The following is a 14,216-nucleotide window of genomic DNA, read 5'->3' as shown; positions in this document are numbered from 1 at the left end:
TGCCATAAAAGTATACTGTATGACTATACTATAGAAGGCTTAGTCATAATATATTCCAATAAATGTCAAAAATAGTTTATAGTATATCACAGAGAATAAAAAAAAAGTCAGTATAGTATGTGGAAGAAAGTAATGAAAAAATTCATAGCGTACCATGTCGAAAAAATAAAAAAGGTCTTTTTATGGTATGTCAAAAAAGTAATAGTATAGCATATCCGTAAAAGTATGGTACCTCAAATTTTTCTTTTTAAAGGAAGAAAATAGTGTGCCGTTTATTCCCAAAATGTTAAAAGAAATGTCAGTTGATTCATGTTATCCACGGTGAGAGTTGTACGTTATAAATGACTTCGGTTGTGAACAGAATTGTCTTTTATTCAGGTGAATGCGTCTGCATTGTCAGAATACATTGAACATTCATGCTTTTATCATTTTCGCTTACATGAGCAAAGTGGTTCATAATACATTATTCTTGATATATCTGGCTGAGAAAGTAAACGAGTCATGCTTTAATTTGATGACGTTTCATGACATAATACAAACGTTTCCTGTGTTAATAAGTAAAATGGCTTTTGTTTTCCTTTTTATTCTTATTTGACATTTATACACGTTTTACTTTCTATAAAAGTCTGTATGATGATTAGTTATTTACACACACACAGTATACAAAAGTACATTGTCTGTTCACTTGATGTTTATATTAGTTTTTAGATACACAGGGAGCTGTGATAGCAGCAGTAGCAGTCCAGCAAAGGCAACACGGGACTCAAACTGACCGTCTACTCTTCAACTCTCTAACCAAACAGGATGCAAGTCAAGCGTCCTCCTCGACTTTATTAGGTGAGACAGTTGGAGAGCAATGGCAGCAGTGGCCTGGAGTCGGCAGCTCCAGATGTGACGCAGTGCTGCCCTCTGGTCTAGGATCAGCTTTAGTCTCCAGCACGTTCTAGCCTTGAGAGGCAAACATTCCTCTTATTAATGGCCCCTGAATTAACACTGGACCTAAAGGCAGCAAAGTTATGAGATTCAGATGTCTCAGGCGTGCTGGAGTCCACCTAGAAACTGATCCTAAAACAGATCGTTGAGCAGATTGGACTCCAGGTCAGGAAAAGCACAAAGCAAAGGTTACATTCACAGGTTTCCAACCCTCCTCTCTCTCTCTCCCCCCCCAGCAGTGGTCAGACCCTTTAGTGGGCGCGTGCAGCAGTAAAGTCTTCCCACCAGCTCAGTAGATAAATGCATGCTAAATGGTTCCTGTCTTTACAGAATCTCTAGCCCCTAACCTACATCTGTCTCAGTCACGTAGGCATATCTACAAGGCTTGGACAGGTAGTCACCCCGTTCCTTCAAAAAAGGTGGAGAAAAAAAAATGATAGTCTTAAAATCTGGACAGGCCCGATGCAGAGTCATCCACTGGCTGACTTGAGGTAAGAACCAAATGTAAATCCATGTGGGGGGGGGGGGGGGGGGGGGGGGGTGTCGGATGAGAATTTGTGTGAGATGAAAGGCTAGAGAGCTGGGATCCTGGGTGTGCATTTGGGCGGAGCAGAGAGGGGTCGTCCTCCTCCTCTTGTCTCTTAGTCGCTTAGTTGGGACTCTCAAAGTGGCTTCCATTTGTCGTCTCCTGCAGGTTTGTGTGTGGCAGGTCGACATCTTTACGGACATCTACGCGTGGCTTGAAAAAGTCAGACACGCAGAAGACCTGCAAGATACAGGAAGAGAATAAAACAAAAAAGGCATAGATGAGTGTTTGATTTAACTATTTACACCTGTGCTTTGTTTAGATTTCTAATTTGGGAAATATGCATTCACCTTTCTTGCAGAGAGTCAGATGAAAAATATTTGTATGATAAATATGAAGATACATCCAGGAGATATTTGGCTCAGCATAAAGACTGGAAACAGCTATCCTGGTTCTTTCAATGTCATAGCATGGCAGAATAAATTTCATAATACAGTAAGTCATAAAGAAAATCATTATATAGTATGTCACCAAAAAAAAGGGAATATGAAAGTCATTGTATGGTATGCCATAAAACCACGGCTCACTGGGTAGAGCGGGTCGTCCGGCGGTTCGATCCCTGGTTGCTACGTGTCCTGTGTCGAAGTGTCCCTGAGCAAGACACTGAACCCCTAACTGCTCCCCGGGCGCCTGTCATGGGCAGCCCACTGCTCCCATATATAGAGGGATGAATTTGGACACCAAACAGACACAGTCGTGCGTAATGATAAATCATATCTTAAATATCCTGTAGCCCCATTCATAGCTACCTGTGGTCGTGCATCAAAGGCATTGGAAACTATTTGATTCAGTTGGCTGCTTATTGTGAGCGATGAGGTCATACATGGACACACATCTGTCTGCCAAAGTTCTCTCACACGAGAGATTGATGGAAGTGTGTGTTTTGCCTCTAAATGCCGTACTGAGCAGATCATGCACAGAGCTATGCGAGCAGTTTCCACCCTTCCATCCGGTGTTCATGCTATTCCAAGCCAAACATCTCCTGGTTTCATATTTCACCGATAGATATGAGAGTGTGCATCTAATAAAAGGCAGATAATGCCCCCAAATGAATGAAAAAAAAAAAAGCTTAAGACCCATCACTTACCACCAGGATAGCCATGAGAGCCCCCTGCAGGAGTCCCGTCAGCACATCGCTCCAGTGATGCTTGTAATCAGACACCCTTGACAATCCCGTAAACACCGAGGCGGCAATCAGGAAAAACTGGATCGTGGGTCGCAGCAGCCTCGCCCATTCAGCCTGGAGTCGGGCCTGCAGGTAGAGCTGAAAGAGACACGGGAAAGAGGACAGTTGGATGATCACTGTGGGATGCAGCACTGTGTGAGTGGTGGGAAAGTGAGCTGCACTGATTTGCAGATGACTCATTGTAATTCTATTTGCGTGACCACACCAGAGATAAATATATCCAGCAGGAAACCGTTTTAAACAAACTTCCTCTTCTTAAATGATCAGATTATTGTCATTATTAGAAATCTGCGGCAGGCCACATTTCACTTTGTCAAACTGAGCTTAAAATAATCAACTGATACAAGTAATCAGTAAAACATACAGATCGGATCATTAAATGTCCCACCACCTGTGGAGCACGATGAGTTATCAAGTAGGAATCAGCTGAACGTCATGTTCAGAACTTGTGTTTGTATTGAAAACAGGCATCTGTTCTTTTTTTTTGTTGTTGTCGAGGACAAGCAAGCTCAGCCGCTTCATCCAGATCCACGTTGCTCTTCCTGTAACAACTAAAACTACGCAAATGCTGTCCTTTAACACAAAGAACACTCCCTGGATTTGTAGGTGAACGTTTAAAAACGTCAGCTGCTGTTGCTCATACTTGGATTTCCACTCAAGGAAGAGGGAGCGGGAGCTTTATGTTGGTGCCAGGACTTTGTCCCTGCATCTATTTATATCTGCTGGTGTTGAATGAATCAGCGGCATTTAAAGTTTAGCAGGGCTGGGCAGTAAAATCAGCTCTGGACAAACACAACAGAGGGTACACGGATGCTTCTCTGAGCAGGAAAACTGTCATCAAAGGCGTATTAAAGAAATCGCCAAGCGCTGCAGTTTAAAGCGATAATTTTGTATCTTTGGAAATATACTCAGTCGCCTTACCGAGAGTCCAATGAGAAGATCGATAGCATTAATGTCTGTTAAATTAAAGGCTACAGCTACGTAGGAGGCCGTTAGCTTAGCGTAGCATAAAGACTGGAAACGGGGAAACAGCTAGGCTGGTTCTTCTATCTCTCAGAAAAACAGAAAATAACAGTATTTCAAAAAAATGTCAAACTACTCCTTTAAGCTTGACTTATTAATATGACCATCGCATTTTGTTAGGGAGCTTGATGTGCCAGTTAACGAGACAGAAAATCATTTAAAAAAAATATTGTTTACAATAATTGGTTGAAAGCTCCGGTGTATAATGATTGCAAATCAATGAGTTAATAGTTTATGTACTTACAGCCAGGAACAGCATGCAGTACATGGAAAAAGAGGAGTGGCCGGAGTAGAAGGATAGCCTGCAACGGAGAGACAACAGCATTGCTCAACACTTTCTCCTTAAATATTTAAAAAACAACAACAAATATGACGACACTGAGACACGTTATTATATTATTCATTAGTTAGACACACAAACATCATCCTGGCACAACCGTATTGGCAGTTTAAGGAGGAGACGATAGTCATCGACGGGTAGGGCTGAACGTTGTGTTCTATCCCGATACAGGTCATTGCATGTCTTAATATATATATATATATATATATATATATATATATATATATATATATATATATATATATATATATATATATATATATATATATTTTGATGTAGCATGTTTGCTGGTAATTTAACACATAGTCTACATTAAATAACCACGCAGTAAAGCCTATTTTTGTACAATCCCGTGAACTCTCCAAATAAAAGTATTTTCTCATTTCATTTCGACCTTTCGTGCAAAAAGGATCAGATTTTCTGTGGGATTTGAGTTAGCATGTGGATGTTATCATCATTACCGTAGTTGCGTATCACGATAAACAATTCCATCGCGATATGATCCCGTTGAATTATCGCCCGGGCCCCACTGACAGCTACGTAAGTTGGTTGCAGTTGGGGACATGAACGGTTATACAGCAGCTGTTGTCTGTGACATTTCAGACAAAAGGTAAACAATGTCCGTCACAAAGCTGTGTGGTTTCAGCTCGCCTGCTTTGTAAATTTAAGACGTGTAAAAGCAGTGAAGCAGAACATCCTCAAATCTCCCAAGAAGCTGAAATCAGTGTTTATTCTACTTATTGTTTCAGCACCAAGAGTGTTTGTTAGTGGACGATCCAGGCTGATCAGAAAGGCCCGTGGTTAGAAACCCCAACTGGCAAATTAAATAGTAATGCTGACCTCTCAGTGGCATCGCATTAAAACTGCAGGATGGTCCGACCCTGTGAGGGCTCCACTCGCTCTATATTAACAGAATCCATTGAGTTGAAAAAAAATGGTGTCCCTTTCCTCACAAAGTTTATTTTTTTTTTTAACACTCAACCATTGAGAACCTAAAGTTGGGCTTTCTCTCAAAGGCAAACAAACACACGGACGCCTCTTCTCTCCTCTGGAAACGAAACTAAGCCACAGAGGAATCATATTACAGTAAGATGATCCTGAGCAGGCTGCCCGACGTGCTCCGTCCTCTCCTGCGGCTGGTTTTTCTCCATTAGAGACTAGCAGGCCACTGATGTCACTGTTTAGGCCTCCGCTTCTATAATTACTGAGGTCTTGGTGCCTGTGCCTTCATCAGAATGAGAAGTGGATATCCTCCCCGCCCACTACGCTTCCTTCTGCTCTGAGCCGATAAGGGACACAAACCAGCTTTACATTCCTGTCATATTATTCAATCCTTCTGGTCTTCTGTGCTGCCAACGGTTCCAAACGCATCTCGCTAAAACACCCGGTTACCTTTCCATCCTCCGTGTGCAGATATTGACCAGAAACTAAAAGTTGCACAACTTCACAGTGTGAAGCCATAACAGTCCTTCCATTGCCATCATTAAATCAGCCAAGTGTACGTAGGCTGTTCAGGGACACATTTAACCTTTGCTCTTTGTACTTACACCACGAGCGTGTTGCAAAACAATGGAGTGAACAGAGGTTTAGAGCTTTTTCTGTCAGATTTCACTAATCTGTTAGGCAACAAAACCAAAACCCAGAGTGCTGCACATTTAAATGAGGGGCTCATTTCAGCAGCAAGCATCTGAAATCAAACTGAACAAAATCATTCATTAGTTAATCCAGCGCTGCACTTAGTGATTACATCATCAATTCATCTGACAATTATTTTCTTGATCAAATTTTGATAAAATACCAAAAAAGAAGAGTGGAAACTGTTACAATCTTCTGCATCTATTTTGATTTTATATGGTTGTTTTATTCTACAAACCCCAAGATATTAAAATTACTATCATGTATCTGCTTACATCTGTTTTCCGTTTGTTTGTAAATTCTGTGTATGTACGTGGAGAGCAACGAAAAAACAGAGTCAAATTCCTTGTATGCGTACGCACACATGGCCAATAAAGCTGATTCTGACAAAGAACAATCCTCACATTGGAAAACCTGGAACCAGAAAATGTTGAAAAATGACTAAAACCATAAAATCCATAATCAGAATAAGTTGCTGGTTGATTCATCCATCCATTTCCAAATGCCGTAAAACAAGTTCTGAGGTAAAGCGATACGTACCTGCCCTCATTGACCATCTTCGCGTCTCCACCGCAGGTGAACTCTTCGATATACGCCCCTGATGAGCAGTTGATTAACTTCCAATCAGGTTTGCACACATCCAGGAAGTGCGGCCTGAGGCGGCCAATAGAGTACTTGGCTATGTCGGTCAGAGACTGGCTCATCGCGGCGCCAAAGAGGAACGTGCCGATGGCTTTGTAAACACAGGAAATGTAGCTGCCGAAAGAAGACTTGGATTTGATGCGCTTTACATAAACTGAAAGGCACTCGCCAAATATCATCTGTAAGGGGGAGGAAAGGATACAGAGTTAGAGGTTTGTACAGAAATACAAAAAACTACAAATGAAAATGAAAGATGCAACTGAATGAAATCAACTCCAGAGCCTGAAATATTCCCTAATACCTGCGCAATAGTGTTTAAATGAATGGTTTGACCTTTTGGGATACACGCATTTGCAAATCAGTAGGACTCTAATGTCTGCACGCTAAATAGCCACTACCACCAGCAGCCAGTTAGCTTAGCATAACATAAAGACTAAACAATGTAGGGTGAAGGCTTTCCTCATGAAGTCAGGGTACCTGCACCACTTCAGTTATTGAACTGTTAAAACAAACAAGACAGAACGTGTCAATTAGCGAGCTTTAGAGCAGCTGGTAGGCAGACTTTGTATTGCTTCCTGCCTTTATGCTAAGCTAAGCTAATCATCTGCTGGCTGTAGCTTCATATAACGGGCAGATATGAGTGGTATTGATCTTCAAAATCGAATTCTTGGCAAAAACACAAATAAGCATTATTTCTAAAAGTGTCAAACAATCCCTTTGAATAAAATCTCCATAACATTATAGAGGAATGCTCATCTGACAAATATATAGCACATACTGTTGTAAAATATGATTGGCCACAGGATGATGTCCACTTAAAATAATGTCAATTTTTTTGATCCAATTATTAGATCTTTTTAGATCTCACAGTAAAGATTGAGGAGTTTGTACGTATGCGTTCATACTGCATTAAAACACGTCAGAAGAATGAAATCCCTGTCGTGGTTGAAGTGCACGTGTTTGTTCATCGTCAAAAGATTTCAGTGGGCTTACAATAAAAAAAATAAAGCTGTTGTTGCTACTGCTCTGTTAACTTTACAATCTTTCAATAAGTGAACGATGGCTCACTAAAGATTAAAGGAGTTCTTCATAAAGCTGCTTTAAGTTAACTTACTGCATCTAAAGAATGTCAATGAATACAGAGATGAGATGCAGTATGGAACGTTTATGTAAAACTTTTCAAGAGTTCAGTGAAAAGATACTTTCTCGAGTTTTATACTGAACTGACTTTTCTCTTTAAGAGTTGTCACGTTTTTTTCCAATTCCATTCAGCATCAAATGACCGAAGTCACCACTGCGACGTCGCTTGTGAAGAGTTTCACATCTGTCATATTTACTGTCAGTCTGCAAACTGGTGCAGCAGCTGCAGAATGATTTCGGGCTGCCGAGTTTCAAAGTAAAGGTTGACCTCAGGTCACCCTTCTGTTTCATCTTCAAATATTGCAGTTTGGGAAAAAAAATAATTCTACAACATGCAGTTAGCAAATTAACTCACAGTTAATGGCAATGGTGGCTGATGCAAGCAATTCAAAACAGACTAGAGTGTTACAGAATCATGTATTTAACAACCATGATTTAAGAGAGAAGAGATAAGTTAGGGAAAGAGGATGCAGATCAGCTGTATATAAAAGACAAGTCAAATAGAGAACCGTTAGCAGATGCACTTACAGTGAGTATTGTGACGGGAATCATAACACCTCCTAACAACTGATAGGAAATGGTGTCGTCTTTAAGGGGGTACTTGATTGAATCGTCATTACAGAAAAAGCCCCGGCGGTACGGACTGTGTTGCGCAGTGAGTATTGCAAATGGAAGTCCAGCTATAGCAGAGAAGCAACGAGAGAACAAACAAAAAAGGAACAAAATACAGGTTACAAGTACATGTCACTGGGCCCTTAGAACCCCTGCCCATGATGCAACAGGAGGAGACAGCAGCCATGTGAGGGGGGGGGTCGCACGACACGTTGCATCCTCTGAAGGAACACCAGTGTGCAAGTATTAGTGGTTAAAGTGATGGCACGGAGAAAAGCCAAAGATGAGAGCACAACAGTGACATTTCTGAGATGGTTATTGAGCCCCACAGCGAGTGAGAGGAAACAGTGACCAAAACGCTTCTCATTCACTTCCTCTCTCACACGGTCCTGCTCGACGTTTCCTCTTTGTCTCTATTCTTTTTGGCAAACCAACACCGTGCCTCTTCCTAAAACTCTCCGTTTTTTTAAATTCCCACATTTTTTTCCAACCGGCAGACGAGGAACGATGCAGCGAGTTGTTTAAAGTGAGACTAAGTGTGACAGACTGGGGTTTAGATTACTCATAAAACAGAAATACTACAGTCAAGAGATGGAAGAGATAAATCACTGATACAACAAAGCAAAAACAGGACGCAGACGCACGCACACCAGCAACACTTGCTGCATCTGTCTTTCTCCAAAAGCAGGAGGAGCATTCCAGCTATTTAAATAAAGAAACAGGCACGCAGCACGCGTGGCAACAGCAATAGAAAGTTCACCCAATTAACATTAACAACTAAATTATTCAAATATAAGCAAAAAACAAAATGCCTGTCCTCACTTCACATCATCCATATTTCATTATGTTTTGAGTTTGAGTTCATTGAAGATAATAATTGACTAATAGAATGATTAAAATCACCAGAAACATTAGGAAATTCAGCAGTAGCAGCTGAGATGCAAAATAAGCTGAACAGTTGAAATGTTCGTGCGTTACGCAACATGATTTAACATTTACCTACTTTTGTTTTATATGAATTGTTTTTAAGTGGACATCTTTCCTTTCAGCTCTTGATACACAACTGTAAGAGCTGATGTCGGTGAATAATGTCACAAGCCTCACGCTGCAAAACTAAATAAAACATACGGTGCATATCTGATTTCAATACCAGAGAGCTGTGTGCTATTGTTAACAGCCTCTGTATTATAACAATTAAAAGAAGCCAACTATTGTGAATACTTCCTAAACTAGGCTCTGGAGGTGTGTTGATCTGTTAACAGACTGGTCTATCAGTCCCATCAGACCGGTCTCACAGAGCACATTTTGACTTGCCATCACAGGTCATTTATTATAATAATGGCTGCCTTCCATGTGTAGGTGTGCCAGTAAACTAGCGTGCAGCACACCAGAGCGTAGCGCCTGCGGTACGCCTTGGAATGCATTCAAGTAATTTGGTTACACCTGCGATTGACAAGTCAACATATTCGCCATGAGACCGGCCGTTGATTTGACGCCTACTTACGCAGCTAATGGGCAGGGTGAACCCCACAGTGTAGAGCACCGTGGAGGTTATTGTGCTGCTGTGGAAGGGGTAGTTGAGGCTTTCGTCGTTACAGAAAAAGCCCCTCTGGTAGGGGCGGATCTTACCCAGGTTAAAGGCTGCCAGAGGCAGACCCCCTGTGGACGAAGAGATCAGGAGATGTTACCGCTGTAAAAAGGGAGAGAAAGAAGCATGGCAGAGAAAGAGAACGGTGGCGAAACAAAGTGTCGAGGTCTTTTGAATCCGTCGTCTTTCTTATAGAAGGGAATTTCTGACGTGAGAGGACGATGGTGCTCTTTAGCGTCATAATTAAATCTGTGTGACAGGAATGAGAGACCCCCAACCTTTAGAGCAGGCCAGTTAAAGGATAAGTCTTTATTCTTCATTAAATTCGGTGAAATGGCCAAAAACAGCCATGAGCTATTGTCTCTTAATACAGTCAGCCCATTTGTTCCTAGTGAAGATGGACAAACGGATCACAAATGCTGGGCACTGAAGTTTTTATCAACTGTTATTCACGCAGGAACAAATAAGAGCATTTATTTGGCACTACTTTCAGCTGTGAAATTTGGCGCAGTAGTGCAAATGTACAGTACAATGAGCATGACGTGTGGGATTGACCCCTCCCAGTCATCCGGCTACATACACAGCTGAAGATCAATTCATTGTTAGTTTTGGTCCTTTCGTGAGAAATGTTCACAAATAAGGAACATATTGCAAGTCATATCCTTTGACCCTGAGCCACAGACAAAGTGCATTACTGCTCTCAGTCAGATGCTCTGCAACATTATGTCTAACACAGTAAACGTCATCACACCAAAGAATGATGTTGTTTCCAGCAGGGAGGATTGAGAAGCTTTTTGTTGTTGTTGGCGCACTGACTCATTGGTGTGAAGGGAGCTGTGGACATAAGCACTCCCTACAGATAAATACCATAAAGATAATAGATTATGTTAATGAGTTCTGACAGTTCAAAGTCTGAATGTAAGGCTGCTGTCGTTTCTCTGCTGGTTTGGCCCGTTTAGCTCAGTGTAAAGTCGGGGAAATGCATGTTTTTTTTTTTGGTCTATTCAAGCAGAAAACGAGCTGTAATGCACATTAACAAACACACAATCCACAGAGCACACACACACAAAGGCATGAAGATACACAAACGTCCCATAAACTACTTTCTAATTCGGCCTGCCATCCGTGCAGCTGTTGACATGGTCAGCTGTGCCACACTAAATTGATCGGCTGCAACAGCTGAAAATGTTAGAAAGTGGCGACAGAAACGCACACGGGCCATAGCAGCAGGACCACCAAGTCACTTCAGAACTGCAGCAGGAAGCCGTGCTACACTTGAACTTTCTCATAACTGTGCAACTAACTTCCCAAGACAAGCACATGACAAGTGTATATTATAACACTGAGCATCTCAGTAATTGTGTTAAAAAAAACTGTGGAAGCAAAACCAGGACAAAAGCCTCTCAGAGGACTTTATGCTCTTCAGAAGAAACAAAAACTATCTCTGTTCTCTCACATTCATCAGGCTTTGGAGTCGAACCTCAGGCGACTCCATGCATGTGCGTGTTTAGTCACATGCAGCTGCCTCAGTCTGCAAACAGACTACTGCAGATGCTCGGTTATAATCTAATTATAGCATTATCGTTAGCAGAATAATCCAGTTTGCTTCTGCATCAGTCATCCAAACGGGAAAAATGGGTCGGTCCAGTCATACTGGTTCTCCCTGCTAACGGCACTCGTGCACTGTAAAATGAGTACGTAGCCTTTGAAGCTAAGCAATATTTAAACACCTCTCTCCACTCATAAACAGATATTTGCATATCCATAGATTCTGGAGGACTAATTCAACTCTTTTGTAGAAAAACCACATCAGTATTTTCTCCACATCATTCATAATCAGATGTTAAAAGGGACTTAGATAAGTGTTTCACATTCAAAACAGTAGTAGGAGAGCGAATACGTTAATGTTCTGAACACAGTCTCAGGTCTGGTATGAGTTCAGGTGCTCTCCCACGAACCAGGAACCGTGGGTGAGTCGGTTTAAAACATAAGCCTGGGTATCAATTCCATTCATAACACCTTGAATAAAAGAGCAAATCCACACGTGTGTTTATAGACAGACATGCATATGTGGATTAATACATATTGCTGCACTCAAGAAAATAACAATATTAACTATTAGATTGCCTATGAGCATCTGAAACATGCACTCATTTGCATACACTGGAAACAAAGAACATGGAATTATTGATTGAAAATATATAAACGTTACAAGATATCACACAGGGTATCGCAAATCACATCACGTTTGATTTGGTACACTTAACTTGGAGGTTAAAATATAAACTTAACTACAGTGACTGACACTCGCGTGCAGCTGAACATTCACCACTCCCTTCCCTTCACGTGATGGCAGGTCGTTAAATACCCCAAACAGTAGGATTATATCAGAGCACAAATCGGCTTATGATACAAACAAGTCAGTAAAAAGCATTGACATACATACCTAGGATCAGACAGACTACGTCGAGCAGGACAAAGGGGATTCCTCTCGCCTCGAACATGTTTGCGCTTGTCCGTCTCTGACTCGACTCCTCTGATTTGTGTTGCGTCCTCTCCAGTAATAAACACCAGCAGGGGGATGCCCCTCCTCGAGACGACGCTGCTGCCGCTGCTGCTGCTGCTGCTGCGTCTCTCTACGGTCGAGTGGGGGTGCAGAAAGTGCTTGCAAACGGCGCAGAAACACAATAAAACGTCGACGCCCGGGCCGTAGGACAGCACATAATCAAGAGGATATGCGTTTGTTGTTGTTGGGGCGCGGTGAACTGCAGCAGCGCCGATAACTCCACAAGTCTGTCATGGTGGTTTCTGAAGCAGATGAATAAAACAAACAGTCACTCCAGCGAAGCACCGGGTCGTTTGGACGGACACCTGTTCGGTCAGTCGAGCCGGAAGCTCCCGGGGGGCTCAAGGCTGCATGCTGCCTTCAAACGTTCGTGGAAAAAATCGGAAATACGAAGATGAATTATTGTAAACTTCCCGCAGTGAGCGTGTTTCTTCAAACCTATAGCACGTTATTGTAGTAAAGTAAAACAATAGCCTGTCATTTATTCTTTTTTGTTGTTGTTGTTTTTAAAGGATTTCCGAGATGTCCTATTTTATTCCAGATAATACAAATAATCATGGTGACTCCTAACTTCAACCCAGAAGACTAAAGTCACGTTACAGTTTGATTTGATTAACTCACCCACACACTTGTCACCCAGGGAATTGGAAAAAGGCACTGGTGAACTAACCCATAGAAACAATGCATCCAATGAGAAATTGGGCTAACTTCAAATGTACTGCGAGAACAACCAGCTCTACATTCACCCCATGTGTGAGATAATGTGATAACGTTCATTTACACTTCATTTTACGTATTTTTTTGCCATAATATGAATCTCAGTGTGTGTATGTATAAGTCTGCATTTAATTATTCGTGGTGTTCATTTACCATAAACACCAACGCCGTGCACACTTACTAAAGGAACACGAATGAAGACATTATCAGCTCATTGACACCATCTAGTGCTTTGGAGGTGAAGTTACACTACAATACTGAAATATTTCTGGAAATACACGATAGCTCAAAATCCTGAATCATTATTCAAATTATTTATTTCCATTAGATACACTCAGTTGTCAGTTAATTAGGTACACTAAAACAAAACTATTGCAGTCTAATGCAACAGTTATTACCCTCTTGAAGGTTATAATAAGGTTTTGATTTGACTGGACAGTTTTAGGACAGTTTCATTGAGGAGGCTGCAGTCTGTGGTGCTGTTGAACTGTACTGCTCAGACTGTTGAAGCCTCATTAACTTCAGATACACTTTTAAATACATTTGAACAGAAGGAGGACTGTGGATGTTGTCCATTGGAAGTCCAGTAGTGAAGATTACAGCAAGAAAAACCTGCTTTAATTGTCATATTTCACCTGACTTGTGACAAAACGTGTCCTTTATCTAACAGAAAAATGAGCAATCAAGCAAAGTCAGCACAAGCCCACGTTGTGCTGGGAGAAGTTTTAATAAGGCAAAGTGATTGACAGCACTGTGTGAATGGACACTATTGTTCCCTTTAAGAGTGTGATTGTATCTTTCTTTTGTTCTCTCATAACTGTCTTTAGCCGGTTCGTCTTGATTGACAAGTGAAGACTTTGTGATTAAAAGTGTCATTGTGAATTAAAACAGCCACTGGGAAAAATGTGATAAAACAGATTTTTAGAAAATCTGCTGAAATTAATTGAGCTTCTAATTAAACTTAAAATATAACATTTAACATAATAATGAGCTGAGCGTATTATGTCACAATTTCATGATCATATACATTTTGTCTATCTATTTGTATGATTATTTATTTCAAAATGTTTTATTTATTTGTTAAATACTGAACACGTTGGGTCTCCATACTTTTCTTCCGCAACTGGTCACTAAAAGATTAAGTTAATGATATTAATATACTCTAAAATTCATCATAATGGGATTGGCAAGAAGTAAAAGTACAAATTTAAAAATTCTCTACAATGTTTGTCTTATATTCCACCTTAA

General features: G+C 41.0%; 1 protein-coding gene across 2 annotated transcripts; it reads right to left on the bottom strand.

Moving 5' to 3' along the window:
* Positions 1 to 357: 357 nt before the first annotated feature.
* Positions 358 to 12,568, bottom strand: plpp1a (phospholipid phosphatase 1a). Of its 2 annotated transcripts, none has more exons than XM_079179017.1 (6): positions 12,132 to 12,568; positions 8,014 to 8,165; positions 6,244 to 6,524; positions 3,973 to 4,030; positions 2,607 to 2,783; positions 358 to 1,699 (listed from the first exon to the last, which is right to left on the bottom strand). In XM_079179017.1, exons 1-6 carry the CDS (start codon positions 12,187 to 12,189, stop codon positions 1,583 to 1,585), a joined length of 843 nt encoding a protein of 280 aa, XP_079035143.1. In that variant the 5' UTR covers positions 12,190 to 12,568; the 3' UTR covers positions 358 to 1,582. The 2 variants fall into 2 exon arrangements, with proteins under 2 accessions (XP_079035143.1, XP_079035142.1); XM_079179016.1 differs by lacking the exon at positions 8,014 to 8,165 and adding an exon at positions 9,602 to 9,756 and having other exon boundaries at positions 12,132 to 12,565.
* Positions 12,569 to 14,216: the final 1,648 nt, after the last annotated feature.

The sequence above is a fragment of the Pholis gunnellus genome (assembly GCF_910591455.1).
Source record: "Pholis gunnellus genome assembly, chromosome: 18".
NCBI lineage: Eukaryota > Metazoa > Chordata > Actinopteri > Perciformes > Pholidae > Pholis > Pholis gunnellus.
Note: the sequence above shows the minus strand (reverse complement) of the source record. Positions and strands in the feature narration are given on the sequence as shown.